This window comes from Gallinula chloropus, assembly GCF_964237585.1.
Source record: "Gallinula chloropus genome assembly, chromosome: Z".
Taxonomy (NCBI): Eukaryota; Metazoa; Chordata; class Aves; order Gruiformes; family Rallidae; genus Gallinula; species Gallinula chloropus.
This window is the reverse complement of record NC_140089.1, coordinates 79326579-79351588: the sequence shown is the minus strand read 5'-3', so window position 1 is coordinate 79351588 and position 25010 is coordinate 79326579. Positions and strand designations below refer to the sequence as shown.

At 50.2% G+C, this 25010-nt stretch overlaps 1 protein-coding gene across 1 annotated transcript; it reads right to left on the bottom strand.

Annotated features, from left to right (window-relative positions):
* Positions 1-178: 178 nt before the first annotated feature.
* VCP (valosin containing protein) lies at positions 179-24017 on the bottom strand. Its single transcript, XM_084278307.1, has 17 exons — positions 23881-24017; positions 19025-19136; positions 18484-18656; positions 12905-13047; positions 11791-11921; positions 10110-10241; positions 9628-9730; positions 7726-7859; positions 7347-7482; positions 6246-6358; positions 5470-5634; positions 5236-5358; positions 3982-4194; positions 2624-2932; positions 1620-1775; positions 1138-1292; positions 179-718 (listed from the first exon to the last, which is right to left on the bottom strand). Exons 1-17 carry the CDS (start codon positions 23895-23897, stop codon positions 613-615), a joined length of 2421 nt encoding a protein of 806 aa, XP_084134433.1. The 5' UTR covers positions 23898-24017; the 3' UTR covers positions 179-612.
* Positions 24018-25010: the final 993 nt, after the last annotated feature.

Below are 25010 nucleotides of genomic sequence, written 5' to 3'. Positions count from 1 at the left end.
AGTCCCCAGGCTGAAGCCACCCCCTTCCCTGAGCACACGGGCATCAAGCTGCACAAACCCAGAGCCCCCGTGCACCAGCAAACAGGGATCATCGCTAGCGAAGGCCACAGCAGCAGGAGCTGCCACAACTCAGGGCCAGGTACCTGCTGCCAGGACCCTACCCAGCACTTCCCAGCACTCCCACACCAGGCTCCACCAGCATGCAGGACACTTGGGCAGCCCCCCGAGACAGCACAAAGGAACAGTGGGGCCTGACAAGAGTTTTGTGGGGGTTTTATTTTTTTTTTATTACTTTTGTGATTTTTTTTTTTTTGTGGTTTTCTTTATACAGGCTAGCGTTGTACCCCTTGCTAAAGCTGCTGATTCTGCCACATAAACTAGAACAGAAATTTCTCAGAAATTAAGTCAGTTCCCCTCCTTGTTAATTCCCTGTCTGCCTCCCTCTGAACACAGGTCTGGATTTGTGTTTGCAAAAAATATCCCCTGTACACAGTCTGACGTGCAGCTACACTGTTCTGACTGAGGAATGAAGAAGCCAAGAGTCCACTGAACATAGGATTTTGTCTGTACAACGTGGCCTGATTTGGAGTTTGGTCCACCGAGGACAGCGCGTTAACCGTAGAGATCATCGTCATTGTCTTCGCTGTACACATTGCCCCCGGAGCCACCTCCAGTGCCTTGGCTGGGACCGGCACCGCCCTGGTTACCCGACGGGAACCTGTGTGCCACAGGGCAGAAGGAGAGATGTTGTTCAAAATCCTCCTCCTCCAATGGCACTATCATACCCCTTCCCTCCACGCCAACACCCTGGTGCTGAGTAAGACAGGCAGGGGAATTGGGATGAAGCCTTAAGGCAGGTGACACACAGGGCTCACGGGGCCACGCGTGATGTCACTGGTGGTAAGTGTAAAAGGGTTGATGGGACTTCAGGAGCACTGAGAGCAGTGACAATCCCTCCCGCAGCACAGCCTACACTTGTCATGCTGTGTGCTAGCTGCTGCTGTATGTGCTGGGGAGCATGGGGAAGCAGGGTGGGAGAAGGGTTTGTTACCCAGGATGCAGGGGAAAGTTGCCTCAGCGCTCTGCTCTGTGGCTGCCTGAGCCCCTTCTGCCCTTCCCACACACCCCCAGGGTTACCTGAAGCTGCCGAAGCCACGGCTCTGCTGTAGAGTCTGTGCAAACATCTCATATTTCCTGATGTCGTTGTCACTGACAGAGCGGCGAGCAAAGCGCATGGCCTCCTCAAAGTGATCCCTGCGTATCTCGGGAACAGGGTCATCCTCCTCCACCTCCTGCAGTGGGACACGGGGCCGGGGTGAGCTGTGTGCCTGAGCTCCATCACCCGCCAGCTGCCCACAACCTGCCTGTGGGCCAGGCTGCTCCAACACCCCCACGGCAGGGGCTGGAGCAGAGGCTGCGGCAGGCCGTGAGTCAGGGCTGCGGCGGGGGCCCGCTGAGCAACGCTGACAAAGAGGCACCCCAGGAGGGCCTCAGCCTCCCACGGGGATGAGAACAAGTTGCTCCAGCTCCGCACCGAGAGCCCACTCGTCCCCAGGCGAGGAACACGCGGCAACCCCGCCCACGGGCTGCCCGTCTCTGAGGCAGGGAGCCCCACTCACCATGGCGGAGGGGTTGGTCTGCCTCTCGCGCTCCCGCCGGATCTCGCTCTCGATGGACTCGCGGATGGCCAGTTTGCAGGCACGCTGGCAGATCTCCGTCAGGTCGGCCCCCGAGAAGCCATTGGTCATCTTAGCTAGGAAATCCAGGTCGACATCCTAGTTAAAAAAAGGGAAAGTAAAATTAAAAAAGGCAAGCAAAGAAAGCAAGAGAAGCCTCTCCTTAACACCTTACATCCATCCTTACAGGTGACACAGAGGTGTCTTCAGAGCCCACGGTATCAAGGTGCTGATGCACCTCTGGACAATCAGCTGTTAAGAGTCTTGTTTTGGGGAAGTTAACCCCACACTCTGCACATGTACCTTGCAAAAAGCCACGAAGTAGCTGTAAATGCCTCTGCACTTGTGGGTGTAGGATATAACCTGCTCAGGTCTGAGCATTAGGAATCAAATAAAGCTCGTCAGACAAGAAGTGGTGATATGGCACAGGCAGACCAACTGCAGCCTCCTTTGAGGTTTTCCTTCCCAACAGCACCAAAAGACCAAGTTCAGCGTAACAATGGTTGAGCTCTCACCTGACACCTGCCCTTCCCTGACTATCAGATGCACTACTGCCTGCTCCCTACACAGGGCATGCAGCTTTGTTAAGAGTTCAGCAACAATTAACTGCAGTGCTTCCTCTTCCACTTCCATTTCCCACCCCCGTGCTCCACATTTACTTTTCTTTCAGAGCAGAGGAATCTTTTCCACCTTGCTGTAACAGGCTTCCTGCTCCCCACACTGCAGGCAGAACTCCACTACACACCAAAGGCTTGGTGTGCTTACACACAACACCGAGCTTCGCTGATACCAAGCTTCAGAGCTCAGGCCTCCCCTCACCTCTTCCACCCTTTGGAGACAGAAGGTTTCCCAGCTCCATACCGCACAGAGCAGCCACCAGCCCACTGCTCCAGCTTGTGAAGAGGACGTGCAACACACAGACAACCCAAGTTGGACGCAGATCCTACCTTGGCAACTGGTGATTTCCTCAGGTTGGCCTTGAGAATAGCAACCCGTGACTTCTCGTCAGGCAGGGGGATGTAGATGAGCTGATCCAGGCGGCCGGGGCGCAGGATGGCTGGGTCGATGATGTCGGGCCTGTTGGTGGCACCAATGATGAAGACGTTTTTCTTGGTGGACATGCCGTCCATCTCGGTGAGGATCTGGTTGATGACACGGTCGGCGGCTCCGCCACCATCCCCAATGTTTCCACCTCGAGCCTTGGCGATGGAGTCCAGCTCATCAAAGAAGAGCACACAGGGCGCTGCTTGGCGGGCCTGCAGACGGGAACAGGGACCCCCACGTTAACACCACCGGGCGAGGAGCATGTGGCTTCCTCTACCATTACAGCAGCTCAGAGGAAGGCAGGCGGAAGGGTGGTAACCCCGACACCTGGAGGGAAACCTGGAGCCCATCTGTCTGGACTAGAAGTCTCCCCACAAGGCCTGGGGACATCAGTCAGTCATCTGGGCACTCAAGTGTCAATACATGAGATGTATCTAATGGAAGGTGGAAAGGTAATCATCTCCCTGAGTAGTTACAGGGAAAAGGGAGACATCTTTCTTCAGTGTGCAGAGAAAGGATGAAAGGCCACAGTCATAAATGGGTGCAAATAAAATTCCAGATAGAAATAAGGAGGGAAAAAAACCCACTTCACAATGATAAAGTTCTAACACCCTAGCACACAGGTCCAGACGCCAGGGATCCTCCACCCTTAACTCACAGGAAGCACCAGGTAACCTCATCAAATTTCCAAGTTACCTCTCTGCTCTGGACAAACAGCTGGACCAGATGGCCTCTGAGGTTCCCTCCTGACCTAAATTTTTCTCTTTACTCCAGGTTTGTTCTATCAGCACCTCCCCTGGCCACAAGAGGATTCCCAGGATGATCCATGCAGAAACCTTCTGGGACAAGAGCTATTTGGCAAGAGGGAAGTAGGAGTAACTTCCTTCCTAAGCCACATATATTGCAGGACAAGAACCCACAGGTTATTCTGAAAGTCTGTAGATGGTGATGGCCAATGAGGTATCAAGCTAAGTTTTTTGGGATGTGGAGGATTATCTATTCCAGCCAAATGCTAGCCTTGCCGCTAAGGCACCGGGGCATTTAACATCCTGTAACCGGAGATGCAACCTGCAGCCAGAGAGTGTGGTCTGAACATCTATTTTACTGAAGTGGAGCAGAAAGCAGCCCCTGCTCTCAGTGCAAGTGGGGAAAACACAGAAGACACAAACAAGAACCAGGTGAGCAAGACAGACGCAGTGGAGACAATGTTTTGGGGGTACCTCAGCACGAGCACAGCACAGGGGGTAGAAGAGGCACTTACCTTGTCAAAGATCTCACGCACGTTGGCTTCAGACTCTCCAAACCACATGGTGAGCAACTCAGGCCCCTTGATGGAAATGAAGTTTGCCTGGCACTCATTGGCAATGGCTTTGGCCAGCAGCGTCTTGCCACAACCTGGAGGCCCGTAGAAAAGAACCCCTTTGGATGGGGTCATACCAAATTTGAGGAACTTGTCCGGGTGCTCCACAGGATACTGAAGGAGAGCAAAGCAAACACACGTAAACCTCCCGTGACGAGGCAGAGCAAGCAGGCTTCTACCTTAGAATCACAGAACAGTCTGGGTGTGGAAAGAGGCTTTCAAAGACCACTTAGTCCAGCCCTTCTGCCATGGGCAGGGATGTCTTTTACTCCATCAGTGTTGTTTCTCCTCCTACCTAAAGAAGTACCTGAGATTTCTGGTGGGTTACACATGAGACCATGCCTGCTCGATACCACAGGAGTTTTTAAATTGGTCTGAAAAGCACCACAGCTACACTGGAAAGGTGCCTTAAACAACCTATTTACCTCTAAGAGCTAAGTAGCAGTTCAGGTAGTTTTACAGTGCACCTAACCCCAACTTCTCTCTGCCTTGGGGAAGCAAAAGGGAACAGCTCATTATCTAACCCATTCCCTCACCCTCCAGAGACAGGCAAAGCATCAGAGACAGGTTATGATTTTAACCTCAGAAAATTAGACTGAAAATTAGATTCTTTTATTCCCAGACAGGATGTTTTTACAGTGCCAACTGAAAGCAGGACCATATCAACTCCGAACTGTCCCAGTGCAGGCACCATTCCACAGACCATTGGTGACTTTTTCTCCCAGTCTTCCCCTTTGTACAAGGCTTCACAATTACTTCTCACCTGTCCCTGAGCTAATGCTGATGGAAGCCCTTCAGAGGCTCTGTATCAGAATCTCAGCCACTTTCTAGCATATAAAGCCAACATGTAAGGGTGACACTCAGTGGTGATGTCCACTTAAGAGAAGCAGAACTGCTGTGGTTTCTGCATGTAGCACAACAGCCACCCAAGATCACACTGCAGTCTCAGCTAAGAAAAGCCTGATGCTGCTACCCAGCACCTTCCTCTCCAGGTTGACCAAGATGGAACTGCATGGTATTTTTAGCCCATTACAAGCAAATATCAAAACCCCTCTGTGTTTACCCTGTTCACAGCCCCAGTGGGGATCTGAGGAAGTTATGGATTTTATTACAATTTTCAAGCTGACCAGACAAAAATCTGTTGGAAACCCTTACCTGTACAAGCTCCTGGAGCTCTCTCTTCACATCTTCCAGACCACCAATATCTTCCCAGGTAACCTGTGGCACCTCCACCACAGTCTCCCGAAGGGCAGAAGGGTTACTCTGGCTCAGAGCCCACTGTCATTAGAAAAAACAGCACCACGTGAACTCTAACATGTTATGTTCACTTGCTTCAGATAAGCGATTACGACGCTGCACCCAAAAGGAGAAGGGTCACCCCCACATTACCCTGAAGTCATCCATGGTCACAGCCAGCGAGTTCATCACTTCAGCATCAATGGTCTCATCTTCAAGGTCTATGAGATCCATCTTCTTTCTGATAGCCTGAAGAGCAGCTTCTGAGCAAAGAGCAGCCAAGTCAGCACCAACATGGCCATGGGTCTCGTTTGCCACCTGAAAGCAGAGCACTATGACTCACAAGGGCCATGCACACTATGGTCACTCATTGGGAAGTGCAACAAAGCTCTGAGGACAGGAACTACAGCGCTTTGCTGAAGATTCAAGGCAAGTGCTACCACACATTCGACAGGCAAAGACACCGCTGCTGCAGCTCCTATGTGAGAGCAAAGCTGTGGAATTCAGGTGTGCACCAAGATAGCCCTGCAGACAGCAGCTCTTCATCCAGGACAGAGGTTATAGGAACCAATCACTGACATGTGGTGTCTCACCCAGCTCTGAGCGCGCTGTTTTGAGCTCGCTTTATTTTTAAAGAGAATGCCACAACAAAGCCACCCAGGAAGACAGTGGTGAGGAACTTCTAGACTGGACAGATACATATTTGTTTCACCTAGCCATGTCATTTTTAACTAGCAAGTGAGGCTATTTGGTCATGGATAAACAAGTCAGAAGGAAGCCAAGGGATCCCACATTCCCCCGGGTTCATGCCGTTCCAAAGAAGTAACTACATTTATGTTACCAAGCCTTAGCAACTCTTCCGTTACAAACCAGAGCATCAGTAACACCTGTCTGCAGAGAGAAAAACTTCCTAATACCATGCTGCTCACCTGCTCCAGGTCCACATCATCAGCCAGTTTCATGTTTTTCGTGTGGATCTGCAGGATCTCCAGGCGCCCAGTGGCATCTGGGATTCCGATATCCACCTCTCTGTCGAAACGACCTGGGGAGTGGAAAACAGTTGTTGAGCTTCTGACTCTGCCAACCAGAGGAGCTGCTGCCTTCTGGTCTCTGGACAACACAATGACAAGCACAGACACATAACAACTTCAGAAAATGCCTGAGCTCTGGGTTCCTCTGCAGCATAGATCAGCTGGATCAGAGGAGGAGGAAAGGCTTTGGCCATTTAGGGAAAGTGAGATTATTACAGTATTAACCAGAGTTCAAGAGTCTGTAACACAGAGGACTGCCGGTTTAGTAAGTTTTTCTGAACCTTATTTATAGGGAAGTATGCTTCCCCAGACCAACACGAGACATTTTTTATTTGTACCTTCGCATCCTCAGCACAAGAGTCTGCAAATACTGAGAGATTTAATTTTTCAGAACTTTCACAGCAGTACCAAAGTGGTGAAAATTGCAAATTGCCCCAGTATCTGGAGAGGCAGGAAACCCAGGTATTACTGCAGCATTAACTATGGCATGTACACCTACCATGTTCCTCTAGCCATAGCTGTGAATTCAGATGCCTCAACACACATTCATGAGGCTGTTTTTCCCTGCACACTGGACTTGTTTGCCAATACAGACTTTATCAGCTGGTCATACACCAGACATCCACTCACTCTACAAAGTTCTGAAAACCTGACTCTGAGAAAACATCACCTTTGTCACGAATAAAAGAAAAATCAGACAATTTGGAGCCTTCTACAACTCAGACATAAACATCCCCTTAAGCATTTACTCCTTCAGTGTGTCCTGGAACTGCTTCACCTAACAGAGGCTAGCACACTCTTCTACTTCACAGTATTTCTTTCTGCAAGTTCTACCCTAATATGGCACAGAAACGAATTTCAAACAAGCAGCTGGAGCCAAGTCAATAGTTTACGTAGCGCTCAGATGTTTAGTATTAAATTGTGCTCAGCCTTTCCCAGGCCCCAGAAGCACAGCCTGTAAGAGGTGATACACAAGGAAGAGACTGGAGTCGTGGTTACCGAATCGCCTGAGTGCTGGGTCGATGCTGTTGGGTCTGTTGGTAGCTGCCATAACGATCACATGTGCTCTCTGCTTCAGCCCGTCCATCAGCGTCAGCAGCTGAGACACTATGCGGCGTTCCACCTCCCCGTGTGTCTACAGAGACAGAAAGCAGCAGTTGGACCAGAAGCTCCACAGCACAGAGCAGGAACTAGCACTGCACCACAGCAGACAGACAGAACAGTGGTGAGCTGCTAAGAAACATCTTATCTGATTCCTCTCACACCCACAAAATCAGGCATCAAGATAAATACCACTTCACCCTGTAGTCAAAGGCGGAGATTCATGCCAGCTGCTACCAAAAGATGTGCTACTGTACCTTCTACAGGCTTTCCTCACCTTCTCTCTCTTAGGAGCAATGGCATCCAGCTCATCAATGAAGATGATGGCAGGAGCATTCTTCTCTGCTTCTTCAAAGGCTTTCCTCAGGTTGCTCTCGGACTCACCAGCCAGCTTGCTCATGATTTCAGGACCTGAAAAGCAGCGGCACTGTGGCACCCAGGAGGCAGACAGCGAGCCCCAAGGCATGCAGCTCGGGTTTTGTAGTACAGTGTGCACTTGGGACAATCTGTATTTCAAGCCAAAGCAACCACGATCAACCAAGTTCCCTAAATTTGCAGCTGAACAGGCAAGAACAGCACACAAAAGTACTTTCTATCATTACTCTGGTGTTTTCTGGTTACTCTGGCAGAACACAGTGCTGGTGAACAAGCTACTTCAGCTGGCCTCTTTCCTTACTCTATTTTACAGTTGGTGAGCTTCTCCATAATATGCCACCACACAATGTTAATGCTTGTCTTACTTTGTAAGAGAAGCAATCAAATTCTGTGGTGAAGAATTACCAGTGCAGGGAAGGAAAAAGCTCCGAGGTGCTGAAGCTGCCTTTACCCTACATTACACAGGTATACATTTACCACTGTAAAATCCTCTACATCAGTCTAAAAAAACCCCCAACACTCAACAACTCAAGGCCCATCTCCTCTTAAAGAATAAATTTTAAAAAATAAAAATGTATAAGCACATCAGTCCCAGAAGGAAGGACAACATTCCCCTGAGATCTCCTACAACTGCTGAACACTAGTGCTGGCTTACAGATTTACTCTGGCCTGACAGATTTTCCCATCATGCTGACAGGAGTGGTAACAAAGGAAAGGTATGTTTCTAAAAGGTCCAAGGAAAAGAAGCCTGACCCTCAGGAGTGCAGAGCTGGGAGCTGACAGCAGCATGCCAGCGACAGAGCCGGTGCTGAGGGCAGGTACTATGGTGTTTCATTGCAGGTACTCATTAGTTCATACCACCTCTGACTACAACACTGCCTGCAGCTCCAGGCTTGTGACCAGCACACAGAGAACTCATCCCTGACTCTGGTAATGTTAGTTAATTATGCAATACAAGTGTCTAAAGAAATGGCTGGCTCATCTGCATTTGGTGACAGCTTCCACACACTTCAGGACGTACATGACAAGGGAGACATATGGCTACAACCAGCCCATCTACATCTGATAAATTGAGATACAAAGCACGTTGCTTCCCTCCGGCTGGTCACGGCTACGCTGGGCTGTACGGGCCCCTTTGTGGTGCCCTTCATAGGGCCAGGCGATGGAGATCAGAACAGCAAAGCAGCACTCCTAAGGTACAGACCTTCAGCTGTTCCAGCACTGACTGTGCAATGGGACAGGAAAGCAGCAAGGACAATTCAGGATCCAGTCCTTGCTGGGCATAAACCAGCAACCACCTCCACTGCTGCAGGGGAGTTATCCATAGGAGGCTCTGTCACTTGTAGCTAAGTACCAAGGTACTCATTACAGCATTCTCAATTAACAGTATGTGAAACAGAACAGGTCTGTGCGTTACTCCAGTGGGAACAGAAACCAGCACAACAGCTTTTTTTTCTGAATGGAGCGTGGTGGCAGGAACAGCATCCTGCACCTGTATACTTAAAAATAATCCCAACACTTCGCTCCCAGCTCTGCCCTCACAAATACAAATGAGCACCCAGACAGACTCCAAGCCCCTATGTTGCAAAGCTGCCTTCCTACCACAACATGCTCAAGCTTAAAGGAAGTGCCATTACAGATGTTGCCCCAGAAATGACCTTCACATGTCCCCCAGGGCACAACAGAAAGAGATAAGGATATCAGGGAGACAATGTGGCTCTATGAGCCCTATTAACATCATTCATTACCATAAGGTGGATGAATGAGCACACAGATCTGGGGCCAAAACAGCCACAGAACTTACCGTTGATCAGGAAGAAGAAAGCTCCTGTTTCATTGGCCACTGCTCGAGCAATCAGTGTTTTACCAGTGCCAGGAGGACCATAGAGCAGGATCCCACGTGGAGGCTAAGGACAAAAGCAAGGGATTTCAGTGGTTACCTGAATGCCCAAAGAGCTTCCCAGTGAAACTGTAAGCATTTGGTAAAGCCAGTCCAAAATTGTGATGCAAACCCATGCAACAGCTGCCATCCCAGTATTGCTATCAACACGTTCACTGCTTTGCATGACACACAAACAAAAGCCTTGCCAGTAGCTGACAGCACTGATTCAAAGCTTTACAAGCTGTCAGTACTGTAATCTGTGTCCAGAACATGTAAGGAAAGACTTTCCTAACATCAGCATTAAAACAACCTCACAAATTACTTACTCCACTGCAACGCCTCGTAAACCTTTGAGATCAAGAGTCATCTCCAAGAACAACCCCACTCATCCACCTGGGACTCACCTTTACTCCTATGGCCTTAAAGAGTGCAGGGTGTCTGAGGGGAAGTTCCACCATCTCTTTGATTTGAGCCAGCTGCTTCCGGCAGCCCCCAATGTCATCATAGCCCACCTCATTCAGTGACTCCTCTTCATCCTATCCAGAAAGAAATATATTAAATATCTGAGTGAAAAAAAAATAGCTCAGCAACCCATCCCAGTCTATTCATGACAGGAACCCAGGGTTTTGCTCACAGCCACTTCTTTGCTGTCTTGTGACTCTCACTTTCGAGTCTTTCTGGTGTCTTCTACAACTGCTTCTTAACTCTGTCTTTCCAGACACACAAAGCAAATTGCCTGGATGTATCCAGATGAAGTTCAGTATAAAAAACATTTCTTTCTGACACTGTGATAGCTCTAACAACTTGACACACCCTAGCTGTCACACAGTTCTCAGATGTGGCATTGCCTTTTGTGATCAACTCAAGTTAACTGAGAATGTTAAGATCCAGCATAGCCAACTCCTCCAGTACAGCTCTACGGCATCCATTCATTTGGTTGTCCAAATCTCTAGTGGCCACACTAAAGTAACAAAATAACACAGCCTGGAATCTCAGAGGGGCTCAATTCCAGCCCCACAAAAGTTCCTCCCCTCCTACTTCACACAGGTCACTCAGTCTGTCCCCATGAAGTGTGGCAGGTCTCCAGGTTTGCAGATTCCTGCCCTCTCCAGACCCTGCCCCAGGGTTTGGGGAAACCTTTCTCCTAGTATCTACAGGGAATTTCCCTTGATTCAGTTTACATCACTGCCTCTAGTCTTGTCCCTGGCACACAGCTCTCAAACCAGCCTGGTCTCCTAGCCCTTCACCTCAGGCAACTGTCAGTAAGCCTGCCCCTTTGCCTCCCTCCTCCAGACTGCATCAACCCACTCTCCTGGCTGCTCCTCACTCATTCTGACCTCCTGCACCTCAGCATTTTGTTGGCCTGGGATGAACCTGCTCCCATCTGTCTCTGCTATGTTCTGAGAAGCCCAAACTGGCCGCATCCTGTGTGTAGACGCCTCACAAGCATGTCTCAGAGGGAGCTTTTTCAGTAGGCAGCTAATTAAGAACCAGCACTCACACTGAATTGCAGGTGGTAAAAAGGCACTTTACGAAGTATGCAACCACCTAGCTCATTTCTCTGAGATCTCCTTCTCTGTAACAGTTAGGAGACCAAGACCTGACAGATGAGCCCCTCTGGGTGCCTCAAGCTTGGGATGCTCAGCACTACGTATCTTAAAGGACTGGGGAGAAAAATATGCACATTTCAAATTTCTCAAGCACCACCTGCTTTCTTTCTGTGTGTCATGAAATCTAGGAACACTGTAAACCCTCCCTGCTATAAATGAAGGGAACTCTGGAATTAAAAGATGTGCTTAAGTCCAGCATGAGACAACTGGAAGCAGAGGCAAAAGCAGCTGCTGCTGAAGTATGGCATCTCACCAGTAAACCTACGCACTGGTGCAGTTTCAGTATGTGAGGAGAACACTAGGAGCACATCTCTCTGCCTACCTTTAGCAGCAGCTCAGCTCCTGAAACTGGAGTTTTTAACTATTACATTCAAGACACAAAACGCCACACCAGGAACTGCTGCTCCGAAGCAGTGCCACAGATTTTGGACAGAGGGGATGCAGGAGGAGAACTGCACGGTAGGATTCTGCTCACCTCTCTCTTGATGGGCTCTCCTTCACAGTGGATAACCGTGTCTGGAGCCACTATGCAGTACGGGCTGGGGTCTGTCTCTACCACTTTGAACTCCACGGCACGCATCCCTCCGCGCACCAAGAAGATGTCACCTGTAAGAGCCCACACTCCATCAGCCTGCTGCAACAGACGTCTGCAAAAAGTCAACCCTTGTACCACCAGCAGCCCAGAGGACAAAGCAGCAGGTTACACAGGCATACACTGCCAGCATTTTTAACACTGCTCTACATTTAAACTCAGAGCTCTGTGTGTGCACTGGGACTACCCGAGCACCATTTAGATCCGCAGCAGTTGAAAGTTCTCAAATTTCATCCAGAAACAAACAGCAAACAAAACCAGCAAACAATAGAAAAGAATACTCTGCCTAAACACAAAGGCGAGGAGTCACATTCCTTTTCCATTCAGTTTCTATTTAACACTTCTAAATCAGGCAGAAAGCCCTAAATTAACAAAAACTCATTCTGAAGTTATTAGAACTAGTTGTTACCAGCTGTAACTGGTGGTCTCCAGAAGCAGAACAACATATAAAACACACTAGGGCTCCTGGATAAACTGGGCTGCAGAAGCTGCGTAACTTCAGCTTGTTGTTTATACTGCGCTGGGATCTGTTTGTTCCAGCAGAAGAGCTACTCGCACAACTCAAAGCACATTTAGTTTTATAAGCACTCTCCCAGTTATTAATTAAATTACTCTGAAGAAGCTAATTTAGTCAGGGTACCAGCTGGTATATCCAACCAATTAATACATGGACAACTCTCTGATTCCATCAAGTGGTAGCAATTTAATTTAATTAGACTTTCTCCTGGACTCTTACCTGAGCCTTTCCTGATGCTTTCCCATCTCATGTAACAAAAAGCCACAGAGCTACCAAGCTGCTGTTCCAGCCAGCAGCAGGTATTACCCCTTCTTCTCAAGATAAGGAAAAAGTTAATTGAACACCAGCAAAACCTCACTCTACAGATACCAGTCTAACACTTCATGGAGATCCGTGCAAGCTTCTAGAATTTCTCCTTACTCAGTGCCTGGACTAGCTCACACTTGCTGCCACCAGGACTGGAGCAACAGGCACTATTACCTTTCCTGATGGGTCTGTAGGCTTCCAGGAAGTACGGCTTGAGGTAGACCTCAAACAGATTCCCTGTGATCCCTTCTACTGTGTCATCAATCGGCAGCACGTGGATACGTTTGCCATATTTCACATCTGGGCACGGCTGGATGCTGCAACAGAAGAAAACTCCAGTTAGCCACAGCGTGCTAGACCTAGATGTACCAAAATGCAAGCTGGGAAGAAATAAGGCTGGCCTGTCTGAACAGAGAGTTTTGGCTGGAACTCAGGGAGAAAGCAGGAGAGTGTATGACCTTTGGAAAGGGGACAGGCAGCTCAGGAAGACTGCAAGGATATCATCAGGTTGTGCAGGGGGAAAATCAGAAGGGCCAAAGCCCAACTAGAACCTAACCTAGCTACTGCCATATAAGGCAATAAACAATGTTTCTATAAATACTTTAGCAACAAGGAGGGCTAAGGAGAATCTCCATCCTTCACTGGGTGTGGGGGGGTAAATGTAAGGACAAACGGTGAGGAAAAGGCTGAAATGCCTTCTTTCTTTACAGTGATACCAATTGTTCTCCAGGTATCCCGTCTCCTGAACTGGAAGACAGGGAGCAGAATGAAGCTCCCTGTGGTGGGCTGGCTCTGGCTGGAGGCTAGATGCCCTAGAAAGCCACTCTATCACTCACCCTCCTCAGCTGGTCAGGGGAGAGAAGAAACAATGAAAGGCTTATGGTAGGAGGTAAGGACATAGTCACAACAGAGTAGGATAATGAGAGACAAAACCAAATCTTAAAACACCTCCCCTTACGCCTCCCTTCTTCCTGGGCTCAACTTTATCCATGACTACTTCCCCTCCCTGAGCAGCACAAAGGGATGGGGAATGGGGGTTGGGGTCAGCTCATCACACATTATCTCTGTTGCTCTTTCGTCCTCAGTAGGAGGACTCCTCACTCCTCCCCTGCTCCAGCATGGGGTCCCTCCCACGGGAAACAGTCATCCATGAACTTCTCCAACATGAGTCCTTCCCACAGGCAGCAGTTCTCCATGAACTGCCCCAGTGTGGGTCTCTCCCACAAGGTACAGACCTTCAGGAACAGACTGATTCAGTGCAGGTCCCCCACAGGGTCACAAGTCCTGACAGCAAACCTGCTCTGGTCTGGGCCACCCTCTCCACGGGCTGCAGGTTCTGCCAGGAGCCTGCTCCAGCACGGGTTTCCCACCAAGTCACAGCCTCATTCAGGTGTCTCCACCTGTTCCAGTGTGGAGTCTCTCCACAGGCTGCAGGTGGGACCTCTGTTCCCCATCATCTTTCACGGGGTGCAGGGCAACAACCTGCTCCATTATGGTCTCCTCCACAGGTTGCAGGGGAATCTCTCCTCAGCACCTGGAGCACTTCCTCCTCTCCTGCACTCACCTTGGTATCTGCAGTATTGCTCACACCTCACTCCATTCTCCGGAGGCAAAAAACATCTGATTGTGGTTTTTTGGTTTTTTTTCTTAAAAACATGATCACAGAGGCACTGTGACTATTGTTCGTTGGCTCAGCCTTGGTCAGCGGTGGGTTCATCATGGCCTTGAGCCAGCTGGTATTTATTCTATCCAGCCTAGGGGAAGTTTGTTAGCAGCTTCTTGCAGAAGCCACCCCTGCAGCTCGCCCCTCCCCGCTACCAAAACCTTGCCACTCAAACTCAATAACCCCCCATAATCCAAGGGGAAATTGCTAGTGACCTGCCACACCACTTAGACTGACACAAGTCTATGGAGCAGGCTAATCCACCCTGGGGTACTGAGGGAGCTGGCAGAAGTGCTCATCAAGCCATGTTCCACCATTTATCATCAGTCCTGGCTAACTGGGAGGTCCCAGTTGACTGAAGGTAAGAAAATGTGACATCACTCTACAAGAAGGGCTGGAAGGAGGATCTGGGGAACTGCAGAGCTGTCAGGTTGATCCCAGTGCCAGGACAGGTCTGAATCAGACCATCCCCAGTGTCATCATATGGCACATACAGGACAACCGTGATCAGGGCCAGGCAACATGGGTTCATGAGAGGCAGGTCCTGCCTGACTAACCTGATTCCTGCTATGACAAGGTGACCCATGCAGCAGATGAGGGAAAGGCTGTGGATGTTGTCACCCTGGACTTCAGTAAAGCCTTTGACACTGTTTCCCTCAGCTTCTCCTGGAGAAACTGGCTGCTCGTGGCTTGGACAGGCACACAGCTCGCTGGGTGACAGACGGGGCCCAAAGAGTTGTGGTGACTGGAGTGACAGTCAGTTGGTGACCAGTCACCAGTGGAGTTTCCCAGGGCTCAGCACTGGGGCCAGTTTAGACACTCTTTGGTGTCTTTATCAGTGACCTGGGCACGGGGATTGAGTAAACCCTCATTAAGTTGGAAGATGAGTTGCGAGAGAGTGTTGATCTGCTGGAAGCTGGGAAGGCTCTGCAGAGGTGTTTGGACAGTCTGAGGCCAACTGTAAGAAGCTCAACAAGGCTCAGTGCTGGGTCCTGCACTTGGGTCACAACAGCCCCAGGCAATGCCACAGGCTTGGGGAACAGCAGCTGGAAAACTACCAGGAGGAAAAGGACCTGGGGGTGCTGGTCAGCAGCCGGCTGAAGATGAGCCAGCAGTGTGCCCAGGTGGCCCAGAGGCCAGAAACAGTGTGGCCCCCAGGACCAGAGCAGTGATTGCCCCCCCAGAATGGCACTGGTGAGGCTGCACCTCCAGTTCTGTGTCCCATTTTGGGCCCCTCACTAAAAGGAAGGCACGGAGGTGCTGGAGCATGTCCAAAGGGCAGTGAAGCTGGCGAAGGGTCTAGAGCACAAATCTGATGAGGAGGAGCTGAAGGACCTGGGGTTGTTTAGCCTGGAAAAAAGGAGGCTGAGGGAGACCTTATCACTCTCTGCAACTCCCTGAAAGGAGGGTGTAGCCAGGTAGGTGCTGGTCTCTCAAGTAACAAGTGATAGAACAAGAGGAAACGACCTCAAGGTAAATGGGGAGGTTTAGATTAGACATTAGGAAAAAATTATTCACCAAAAGGGTTGTCAATCAGAGGGTTATCAATCCTCAGAAAGGACCCTCCTGCATAAGAACATTCCAATGCTCACATGGCAAAAATCATGGCCATCAAGAACTAGTCTTCACAACACACACTTTCCTTCACTCCTCTCAGCCCTATCCAAGAATGGTAGTTTCATACTTTCCTCCTACACCCCACTCTTCTGTAACCCCCTTTGCCACCCCTAAGCCACATTCACAAGTTACTAATGAAGCCTAAGAACCTGTGAGTCATGAGCCAACTTTTGTTTGAACACGGATCTACTGCTGAACCAGCTGCAAGGGGAAGGGAGCTGGGAGAAGCCCTGCTTTCCTCTCTTCCTCAAAACCTACTCCAGAGACCAGAGCCCCTGTCGCTGGTAACCCTGATTCTGAGCAATGGCGCTCTCAGTACCAGCCAGGGGTAACCAGTTTGCAGCCACATGTCTGTCAGTCTCCCTTTGTGGACTAAATTCCCTTAGGAATTTAACCCTTTTTATATAAACACTTCATTTGTTACTTTGTAACGTAGAGCAACTGCCTACTGCAGCAACAGCTCAGAACATCGGGCCTTGGCAAAGCTCAAACAGGCTTTGCCAGCTAACACAAGCCTACATGTATCTGCAGCTGAGCACACAACTTTCACTGGTGACTTTCCTCAAGACTCTTAGTAGGTTTTACCACATGCTTTAGAGAGGGTACAGACAAAGGGTAAAGGAAACACAGACCAGCCTAAAAGGAAAACAGTTGGCAGACCACATGTAGGAAGCAAACAGCACACTAATCTGGATTTTGGCAGACACCATGCCATGGAAAGTGACTAAATGAGCAGTTAAAGATCAGCAAGAAAAACTCTAGAGGGCAAGAGGTGTGGAAATCCTCTGACCCTTCCAACAAAGCGAAGGCAATCAGTAACACATTTGGAAGGCTGAGAACCAGTACAGACACAGTCCAGCAGAGAAAGGGAGAGCACAGGCTGAACTGTCACACTAGAAACAACTTTGACAGTAACCTCACATCAGATTAAACTAAGGATTCACCTTTATTTTAAATCCACAACTGGCTCAAAGCACTGTTCTGTCCCAACTACAGCGGTAGAGGGATGGAACAACCTCATTCCTCTCCTCTACAAAGTTTGTATGAAAAATAATTTGCATTTAAGGATTATTCTGAGCCACCCCAGGGAGAGCTGTTAGTGCTCTCATCTTTAAGCCTGCAAATGAGTGTTTTTATGTTTAAGAAACGCTCACGAGTTCCATGTTCAAATGCTCATTCCCATCACAGAATGGAACTTGTCTCCTGTAAGCCAAGCTGTATACACATCAATGCTCTCCCTGTACCTCGTACACGGATCGCGCAGCAAATTCCTGCAACACTTTTTACACATTCCTGGTGTCGTGGTTTTACCCCAGCTGAGAGCTGAGATCCAGGCAGCTGCCTGCTCCTTAAAGGAAAAGAGGAGGGGAAGGGGGGTTGAGGCAAGGGAAGGGAAAAGGAAGGGGCAAATAACCCCAAAACCAAGAAACCAAAAGGCCCATGGGTTGGGATAAGGATAGGTTACTAGAATAGCAGAAAGATACAATATAACAATGCTAACAGGACTTTAGAGCAAAAATCTATGAAGCTGTTGATACACAATGCAGTTTCTCACTGAACCCACAGCTCAGGCCGTGCCACCCAGAGCTGTCCCAGAACCCGACCATCCCCCCAAAACCGCGTGTCCTGGAGCCGCCCCCTCCTCCCATCAGCCCCCCTTGATACTGAGCAGGATGGAATTGGCATGGAATGCTCTCTTTGGCCCGTTTGGGTCACTTATCTTGGCTTCGCCCCTCCTTTCTCATTAACAGAGAAATAAATATGAAGAGCTGAAAGTCCTTGACTGTCTGACAGCAACTAAAAACATCAGGGTGTTATCAGCACTGTTTTCATTTTAACACCCAAACAGCATTCCATCCGCTGCTACAAATGAAGTTAACTCCATCCTGACCAAAACCAGGACACCTAGTTAAAAAAAAACCCAACTAAACCCCAAAACTGGAACATAAGCCTCCTTCAGGGATTTTAAATCTTGCTATATCACTGCTTCATGTTTTTGTTGCTTATTTCTAGCAAGTTTTAACTTCTGTTTGTCACAGGGCAGCTCAGATACTATGAGATTAAATACAGTTGCTGCTTAATGCCACTACAGGGTAACACTGTGGACATAAAAATACAGACAAGAAAAATTTGCCCTTCACCTAAACAGGTAAGTTTGGGAAGATGACTGTTGACAACAGGGGAACACAAGAACCACTCAATTTAATGACAGGACCTGTGATTTGAAGGTTCTGAAGAGACTTCAAGAATCTTCAGCAGTAATGTGAATACACAAACAGCCAGGAACATGTGGAAAGGTAAACAGAAATCTCTGATGAAAGACTCACACTTGAAAACCTTTCTGTTCTCTCCTCTGGAAGATGCACGGATTCTTTGTGCAGACACTGCCTCTGCTACTCACTCAATCCAGAGCCAGCACACACATTATTTAGGCAGCCCAGGGATACACAGTAGTTAGCTAACAAGCCCTCACCTGATCACATCACCCAGGCGCACTCTCAGGTTGTTGCGGACAACCCTATTCATGCGAATCTTCTCATCTGAGCAGGTATCATCTGACAGAACAATGCAGACTGCTTCCCTCCTCTTCTTTCCTTTTAGCAGGACAGTGTCTCCTCTGAACAGCTGCAATTCATCCATTTTTGCCTGTAAACAGTAACAGCATTAGAACAAGCTTTTGACAAAACAGGAATTCAGGCATTTAAGGGAAGTTACTTGACTTGGGAGAATTATATCTTGGAAGCCCACAAGGCTCCCACTATGCTGGTCAAGAGCTAATCCTGAAGCCAGGCCAAGGGCACAAGCTCAAGTGACTCCTACGAGTCAAAAATCAAAATGTGTTTTAACATGGGAGAGCATCAGAAGACAAGACAACCCACCCCCCTTGCTTGAAACTGCTGCAGCTTCTGACACAAACACTTGAGATTCGTGTTGCAAAATTACACTTCAAGTTAATACACAGCAACAGCTTGCAAATTACCAGATTAAATGCTCTGCTTTTACAGATGACGCACCTGGGACAGTGACACAACACTGTTGTCTTCATTGATGGCTTCATCCACAATTAACCGATTGGGCCTGTTCTTCTGCTTCAGAATAGCAGTTGATAAGTCATCTGCTTTAGAACTGGTGAGGAAAACAGAAGTCATGAGTCCAAGTGATACTGCTCCTCCCCTTTTTCCAGCAAGCCCCCTGTTTTCATCTCCATTTTCTACGGGTTTCTCTGTTATCTTTCAGAAACTATACTTGCTTTGAAGACAAAGGAGAACATTTTCCCCGGGCACCAGTTGCCGGAGTTCAAAGCACAATGTTTTCTGTCAGTAAACACAACTACTTTACTATCCTCCAATGGGAAGAGCTCTGAGGCTATCTATGAAAAGAAGTGCCCTGTGAGATGTTGCTGACTGTAAGATGTTTTGCCTAAAAGAATTAGTCGGACTCATCTGAAATCACATGTAACCACTGCCACCGAAGCAAAAGTTCAAGTCTATTTGCTGTCAAATCCCAGATAAATAGGGGCATTAAAGGACAAAGCTGCAGCTCCCCTGACAGGAAGAGTTGTAAGAGTTTAGCCTGTCCAGGCATATTAGTTAAACCTAGCAAACCAGTAGAATTATTTAAGTGGTCATGAAAAATGGGGTTTTCTTTTTTAGGATAAAAGCACCTTTCTTAATACCTTCACAGGAGTCCCTGCAGCTCCAGCCCACTATGCTACAGGAAATACAGCAGGCAATCCATGACAAAAGGGAATGAATCCCAACAGCAAGGAGACGGAAGAAAAGCAGATTGTTTTCCTTCAAAATCTAACACACCGAATAATTCACTCCATGAAAGAAATATGAATATGAACCAAGTGACTCCTGAGGTGCCCTGGGAAGCTGTGCATCACATACACAAGAGCAGCAGACTGCTGCAACTTCCCTTGGCAGGCGCCTGGCTCCTTTTTCAAAGCAGTGCAGTGTGCCAGTGCCTGGAGGTGGAATAGAAAACTCTGCAGTTTGGTTCGATTCTGACAAAGTAAATAAAATAAAAAGCCTTCCTTTGCCCTCAGCAAGCAGCTAGCACTGGCAGAGAGCAGGAAGCTTTGTGGACAATGGCGCCTGCCGTACCCTTTGCTCCTTTAGGGACAGAACAACCAGGAGAAGTCAAACCCTGGGTGGAAGCCACAGGGCGAGGAGCTACGCGGCACCAAGGCTGCCGTGGCAGCTGCATGTCCCTTGGCACACTCACTGCATTTTTAAAAGTGCATCAGAGAGGGGTGACATACCTACAGTGTGGTGTTACACAAGCCCCCTCCACCCCCCCTCCCCTGCTCAAGATAGATATTTTTCCAAGATGGACTACACAGCGTTGGCTCCTCTCCCCAACATGTATAAAGGGGAACAACACCAAACCAGCCTGTAAGGGCAGGCAGCTTGTTTCCAGGAGTTTTTCACACTTTGCATAAGCCCTGGTAGCACAGGAAACATGTTGGAAATGAAAGACAACATTATTTCAGGTTAACAAAAGGAGGAGCTGTAAAACGTGTCTTTCCTGGGGTTTCTTTCCCTCTTCACATGGAAGGCTGCAAGAGGCAAGAAACAGACATCTGTCCCTTTCAGAGTGAGGTACCACAGGTCAAGCCTCTGAACCCAAAATGACACAAGAGAAGCTGCTGAACACATCCTGGAGGAAGCTCACAGATTCCATCTTCAGCCTAAAACGTGGTCTTGGAATTAGGTCTGGGAGTTCCAGGAAAACCAAGAGAGCAGTGAGAAAAGAGAACCAGTACACTGCCAGGCCAGACAGGATCTTGTGGTTGAAACAGTGCATAGAACCAACAACTTACTTTTAAGGGTCTTGCATCAGAATTAGCTCCTGGCCACTGAAATAAATCTATCTGGTAGATTTTAAAAGTTGAGCTAAGGGACACCAGACAGAAACAATACTCCTATTTAGTCTGCCAGAAGTGTGAATGTAACTCATATCCCTCTGCATATGAGAGTTGGAGCAAAGGACCTTTGATAAGAAACTGCTGCCAGACTTTGGCTACATAAACTGTCACTGAAACTGTCTGGCTGTCCTTTGGGATGCAGGGATTGCCATGCAGCCTGAAAAACGAGTCTGGAACATAAGATAAAAATACAATGAAGAGGAACCGGGCAGCAAGTGGAAGCTTTTTGACCCAAGCCATCAATAAATCAGAAACTGTAAATTTGGAAAGTCTGGATGCCTCCTGAGGCAGAGCAGTGCTGAAGAGAGCTCAGCAAGAAGTCCACCAGCTTCTGCTGAATGTGAGAAAAAAAGTTTTAGTAGTGAGGAACTGAATCTACAGTTTCCTGAGTAAGAAGGGAGGGCTGGATCAATGCTGTCAGTACATTACTTTACAGGCAGTAATGGAAAAGCTCATCAGCAATAAAGATGGAATGAAGGTCTCCAAGAAACAACATGCGGGGTCAGCTTCTATTGTCTGACCTGATGGCTCTGCACACAAAGGAACAAAGGTGTTACAGATCAGCCACGAAGGAGAGCAATTTTATTTTTCCTACAGACTAGAGTAAGGATTTTACAAGACAGCCTGTACACATCTTCCAGTTGTAATTTAGAGTATTATTATTATCATCACCATTTGCCCTCATTGCACCTCTCCTGCGGGTTCCTTGAGCTTTAGCTGAGGAGACAGGGCAAAACCTGCCAGTGCACCTCAACCACACTCAGACAGTCCCCGACAGACACCTATGCATCAGGGAGGGAGAGTCTGAACTGAAAATGCTAAGCAGGAAAGCCTAAGGCGTGGGTTGGGACTCTCTGCTCTCAACTTCCCTTTATGTGCTGGTAGACTCCAGCCAAGGGCAGGACAGACAGCTGGCCTAGGTAATTTTTAATGCTCCTCAGTGAGTTTTCTGTCAGAGAGAGCCTGGTGCAAATCCTCTAGATCATCTCCCCTACTCTACCCCTTTTGTCCGCTCCCTCACACACTTTCCCTCTCACTCCTTTCTTTCACTGACTCAGCAAAGAGATAAACTGAACACAAAAAGTAGCTTTAGAGCTGTTTTGGAGTTAAAAAGGAAATTCAAAGCCTGCATCAAGCCCGCCTTTACACTGAGGCCAGAAGTGAGGACATAATCCCCAGCGCCAGAGAACAGCCAAACATCAGTGAAACTGAAGCAAACACGTACTGGCCCTAAAGACCAACAATAAATGTGTTCCCAGTTCCCATCCTCAGCCCCCTTTTCTCTCTCATTACAGCAGTACAGTAACTCCATTTGACACAGGGAAGGAGGTAGAGGGTGGACTTTTTAAAAGTTACATCACTTCATCCTTTTCCTGCATGTCAGAGCTCCTCTTGTTCAGCATGTGATAACACCCAGAGGCTACATGTTGTGGTGGTCAGCATGAAAAGCCAGGGCACAAAGTAATTACCAATTATTGATCCCCCTGAAAATTACTACCAACCCCCAAAGCGCCACTGAAACTCAGCTGCCCCTGTAAGTCTGTAATGAAGATAAAGAGAGAAGGCATGGACTCAAAACTGATCCCAGCTTCAGTAACAGAAGTGAAAGCAGTCACGCCTCCTGCACTCACGCTGCTGTGCCTTTTTATCACTGTCCTCACAAACTTGCTTCTGAGATAATGCCTGCCAGTGGTTTCTAAGTGCCCTGGACACACGTGTGCCTGCCAGCACCCGAAAGTGAGAATCCCCTCAGAAACCACACTGTCCTAGCTTCTCAGCAAAGCTACTCGCTACGCTAACGCCCAACTCTGCAAGATGGCTGCCAACTGCGTTGACCCAAAAATGGCAACCAAAATGTAACTGTTTTCCAACTGCAGAGTAACTTTTGTCGATTCCCATGTGGTGAAAATAACTCTGCTAAAGTAGGCGTTTCCTTCTCAAGACACTGTTCACCTTGCTCAGCTACAAAACCATGAGACTGAGTCTCAGCTCTGAGACCATGGCTTCCATTACAAGCTCTGCCATTGACTCTGGATTCTTGGCCAACCTTGCTGGAGCTGAGTCAGTAGGACTGAGATGTTCCAATTTTCAGAAGTTGCAAAACAAAAGGAGAACATAAACAACGTATGCAAAAAGGACCAAAAGTGCCCCTGGCCAGTCCAAAAAGTTACTTCAAGTATTCTCAGATTTGGGAAATTTTATCTTCGGGTTCCATTTTCGCTCCTCACAGGATGGAGCAGAGAGGCTCTCACACATGAGCTGGGATCTGAGATCACTGTTGCTCAATTCGTTTCTGAGGACCAGGAAAGATGATCCCCAGCGTGGAGCTGAGCAGAGCGAGGCAAGGCACCGGAGGTTAAAATATAGACGATTGCCTCAGCTGCCAAAGAGGCCAGGCCAGCACAACATGTCCGACGCCGCTAACGCCCAGTCACTCGCTAGTCCCGGCCCGAAGGCCACTGCGAGGGCCACTCTCACCCGTCACTGCCCCGCCAGCCGCTCCGGGGCCGGGAAGACAAAAGCCTTCCCTGGCTGAGGCGCGACGGCGACGGCCGGGCCGGGCCACTGCAGACGGGCGGCGCGGGGCCCGGCCGGGGCGCAGCGGGAGGCCCGGCCCGGCCTCAGCTCCCAAACCCCCACCCCCCCATGACTCGACACTTCCCGGGGAGGCCCGGCCGCGGCGGAGGGGGGGGGGGAAGGGGGGGGAAGGGAGGCGCGGCGGCGACTCGCGGGGAGCGGCCCACCCTCCCCCTGGCACCTCCTCTGCCTCCTCGGCGCCTACATGACACAGCGGGATCGGGGGGGCGGATCGGGCCCGTCGCCGGGCCCGGCCCAGGCCTCGCCGCACGGAGGCACGGTAAGGCAGGCCTGGGCCGGGCCCTTCGCCGCCGCGGCGGGGCCTAAGCCGCGGCTCGCCGGCGGGCAGCCTTCACTTACTCGGATCCTGAGGCCATGACGCTGGGGGGGAGGGGTTAGGGGAGGCCGGAGGTGGTGGCTTCTCAGAGCGGGCAGCAGCGGACAGCAGGTCCCGGGCAGGCCGACAGCAGCGACAGGCCGAGACGCTTCGCGCTGACTGAACCTCACCGCCGACTCATCGGAAGGGCGAGCTCCTCCCCGCGCCCGCTCACGGACCTAGCAACAGCGTGCGCTGGCCAATCAGAAATTCCAGCGGGCCAGAGCCCCAGCCAATGGCGGGGCGGGAGCGAGGGGGGAAGGGAGGCCGAGGGAGAAAAAGAAGCCGAGCGCCCTCTCTGCTCGGCCCCGCCCCTATCCTGCTCCTGTCCCAATCGTCACCAGCCAGCCGCGACGTCCCGCAGCCAATCGCAGCGCCGCTCCCGCCGCAACATGGCAACATGGCTCGTCCAGCCAATGGCAAAAATCCGCCAATGAGAAAATCCGTACGGGAAGCGTCGCCCCGGCGGCCGTCTGGGCCATCCCCGCCTCGCCAATGGCTGCCGGCCGAGGGACGAGGACCGGGCGGCAGGCCGGCAGCCAATCGGAAGGGGCGGGAGGCGGGCGCTCGGGGAGCGGCGTGACTGTGTTGAGCGCGTCCGGCCTCAGCCGGCGGGGGCGGCTCCGGCTGGAGGCCGCAGCATTCGTTTACCCCCGGGGTGAGGGGGGCGCGGGTGGCCGGCCCTTCCCCCCGCCCAGAGCCACCCCACCCCCCCACCCTCCCCGTTGACGCCCGGGTTGGGCAGCCCCTCTGCCCTGATCGCTTCGGTGGATGCGGCGGGGCCGGGCTCGGCCCCTCCCGCGCCCCCGTTCTCCGCCCGTTCGGGCGCTCCCATCCCCGTGGCCCCCCCACCGCCCCCGGGCCCCGCTCCTTCCCCGCCGAGGTTTGTTTTTCCGCAGGAGCGGCGGGGCGAGGCCGGCGCAGGGCCCTATCTGCCCCTTCCGGGGCAGCGCCTCCCGCTTCCCCGCCGTGGCCCGGCTGCTCGCACCCGCTCCCCTCTCGCTCATCAGCTCCCCCAGGCACCGTGCAGGAGCCCTTTCGCGCCTGCCCGCGCTGAAAGCGGCCCAGAGCCCTGCAGGGGACACGGCGAGGCTCAGCCCTGTCGCCATCCTTG

Excerpts from the sequence above, each read along its gene's own strand:
- VCP (XM_084278307.1), bottom strand. Across the intron at positions 13,048-18,483 it reads CGCCTGGGTGATGTGATCAG|CATCCAGCCGTGCCCAGATG; the intron begins GTGAGGGCTTGT and ends CTTCTGTTGCAG. Across the intron at positions 5,635-6,245 it reads ATGATGTGGACCTGGAGCAG|GTGGCAAACGAGACCCATGG; the intron begins GTGAGCAGCATG and ends CTCTGCTTTCAG.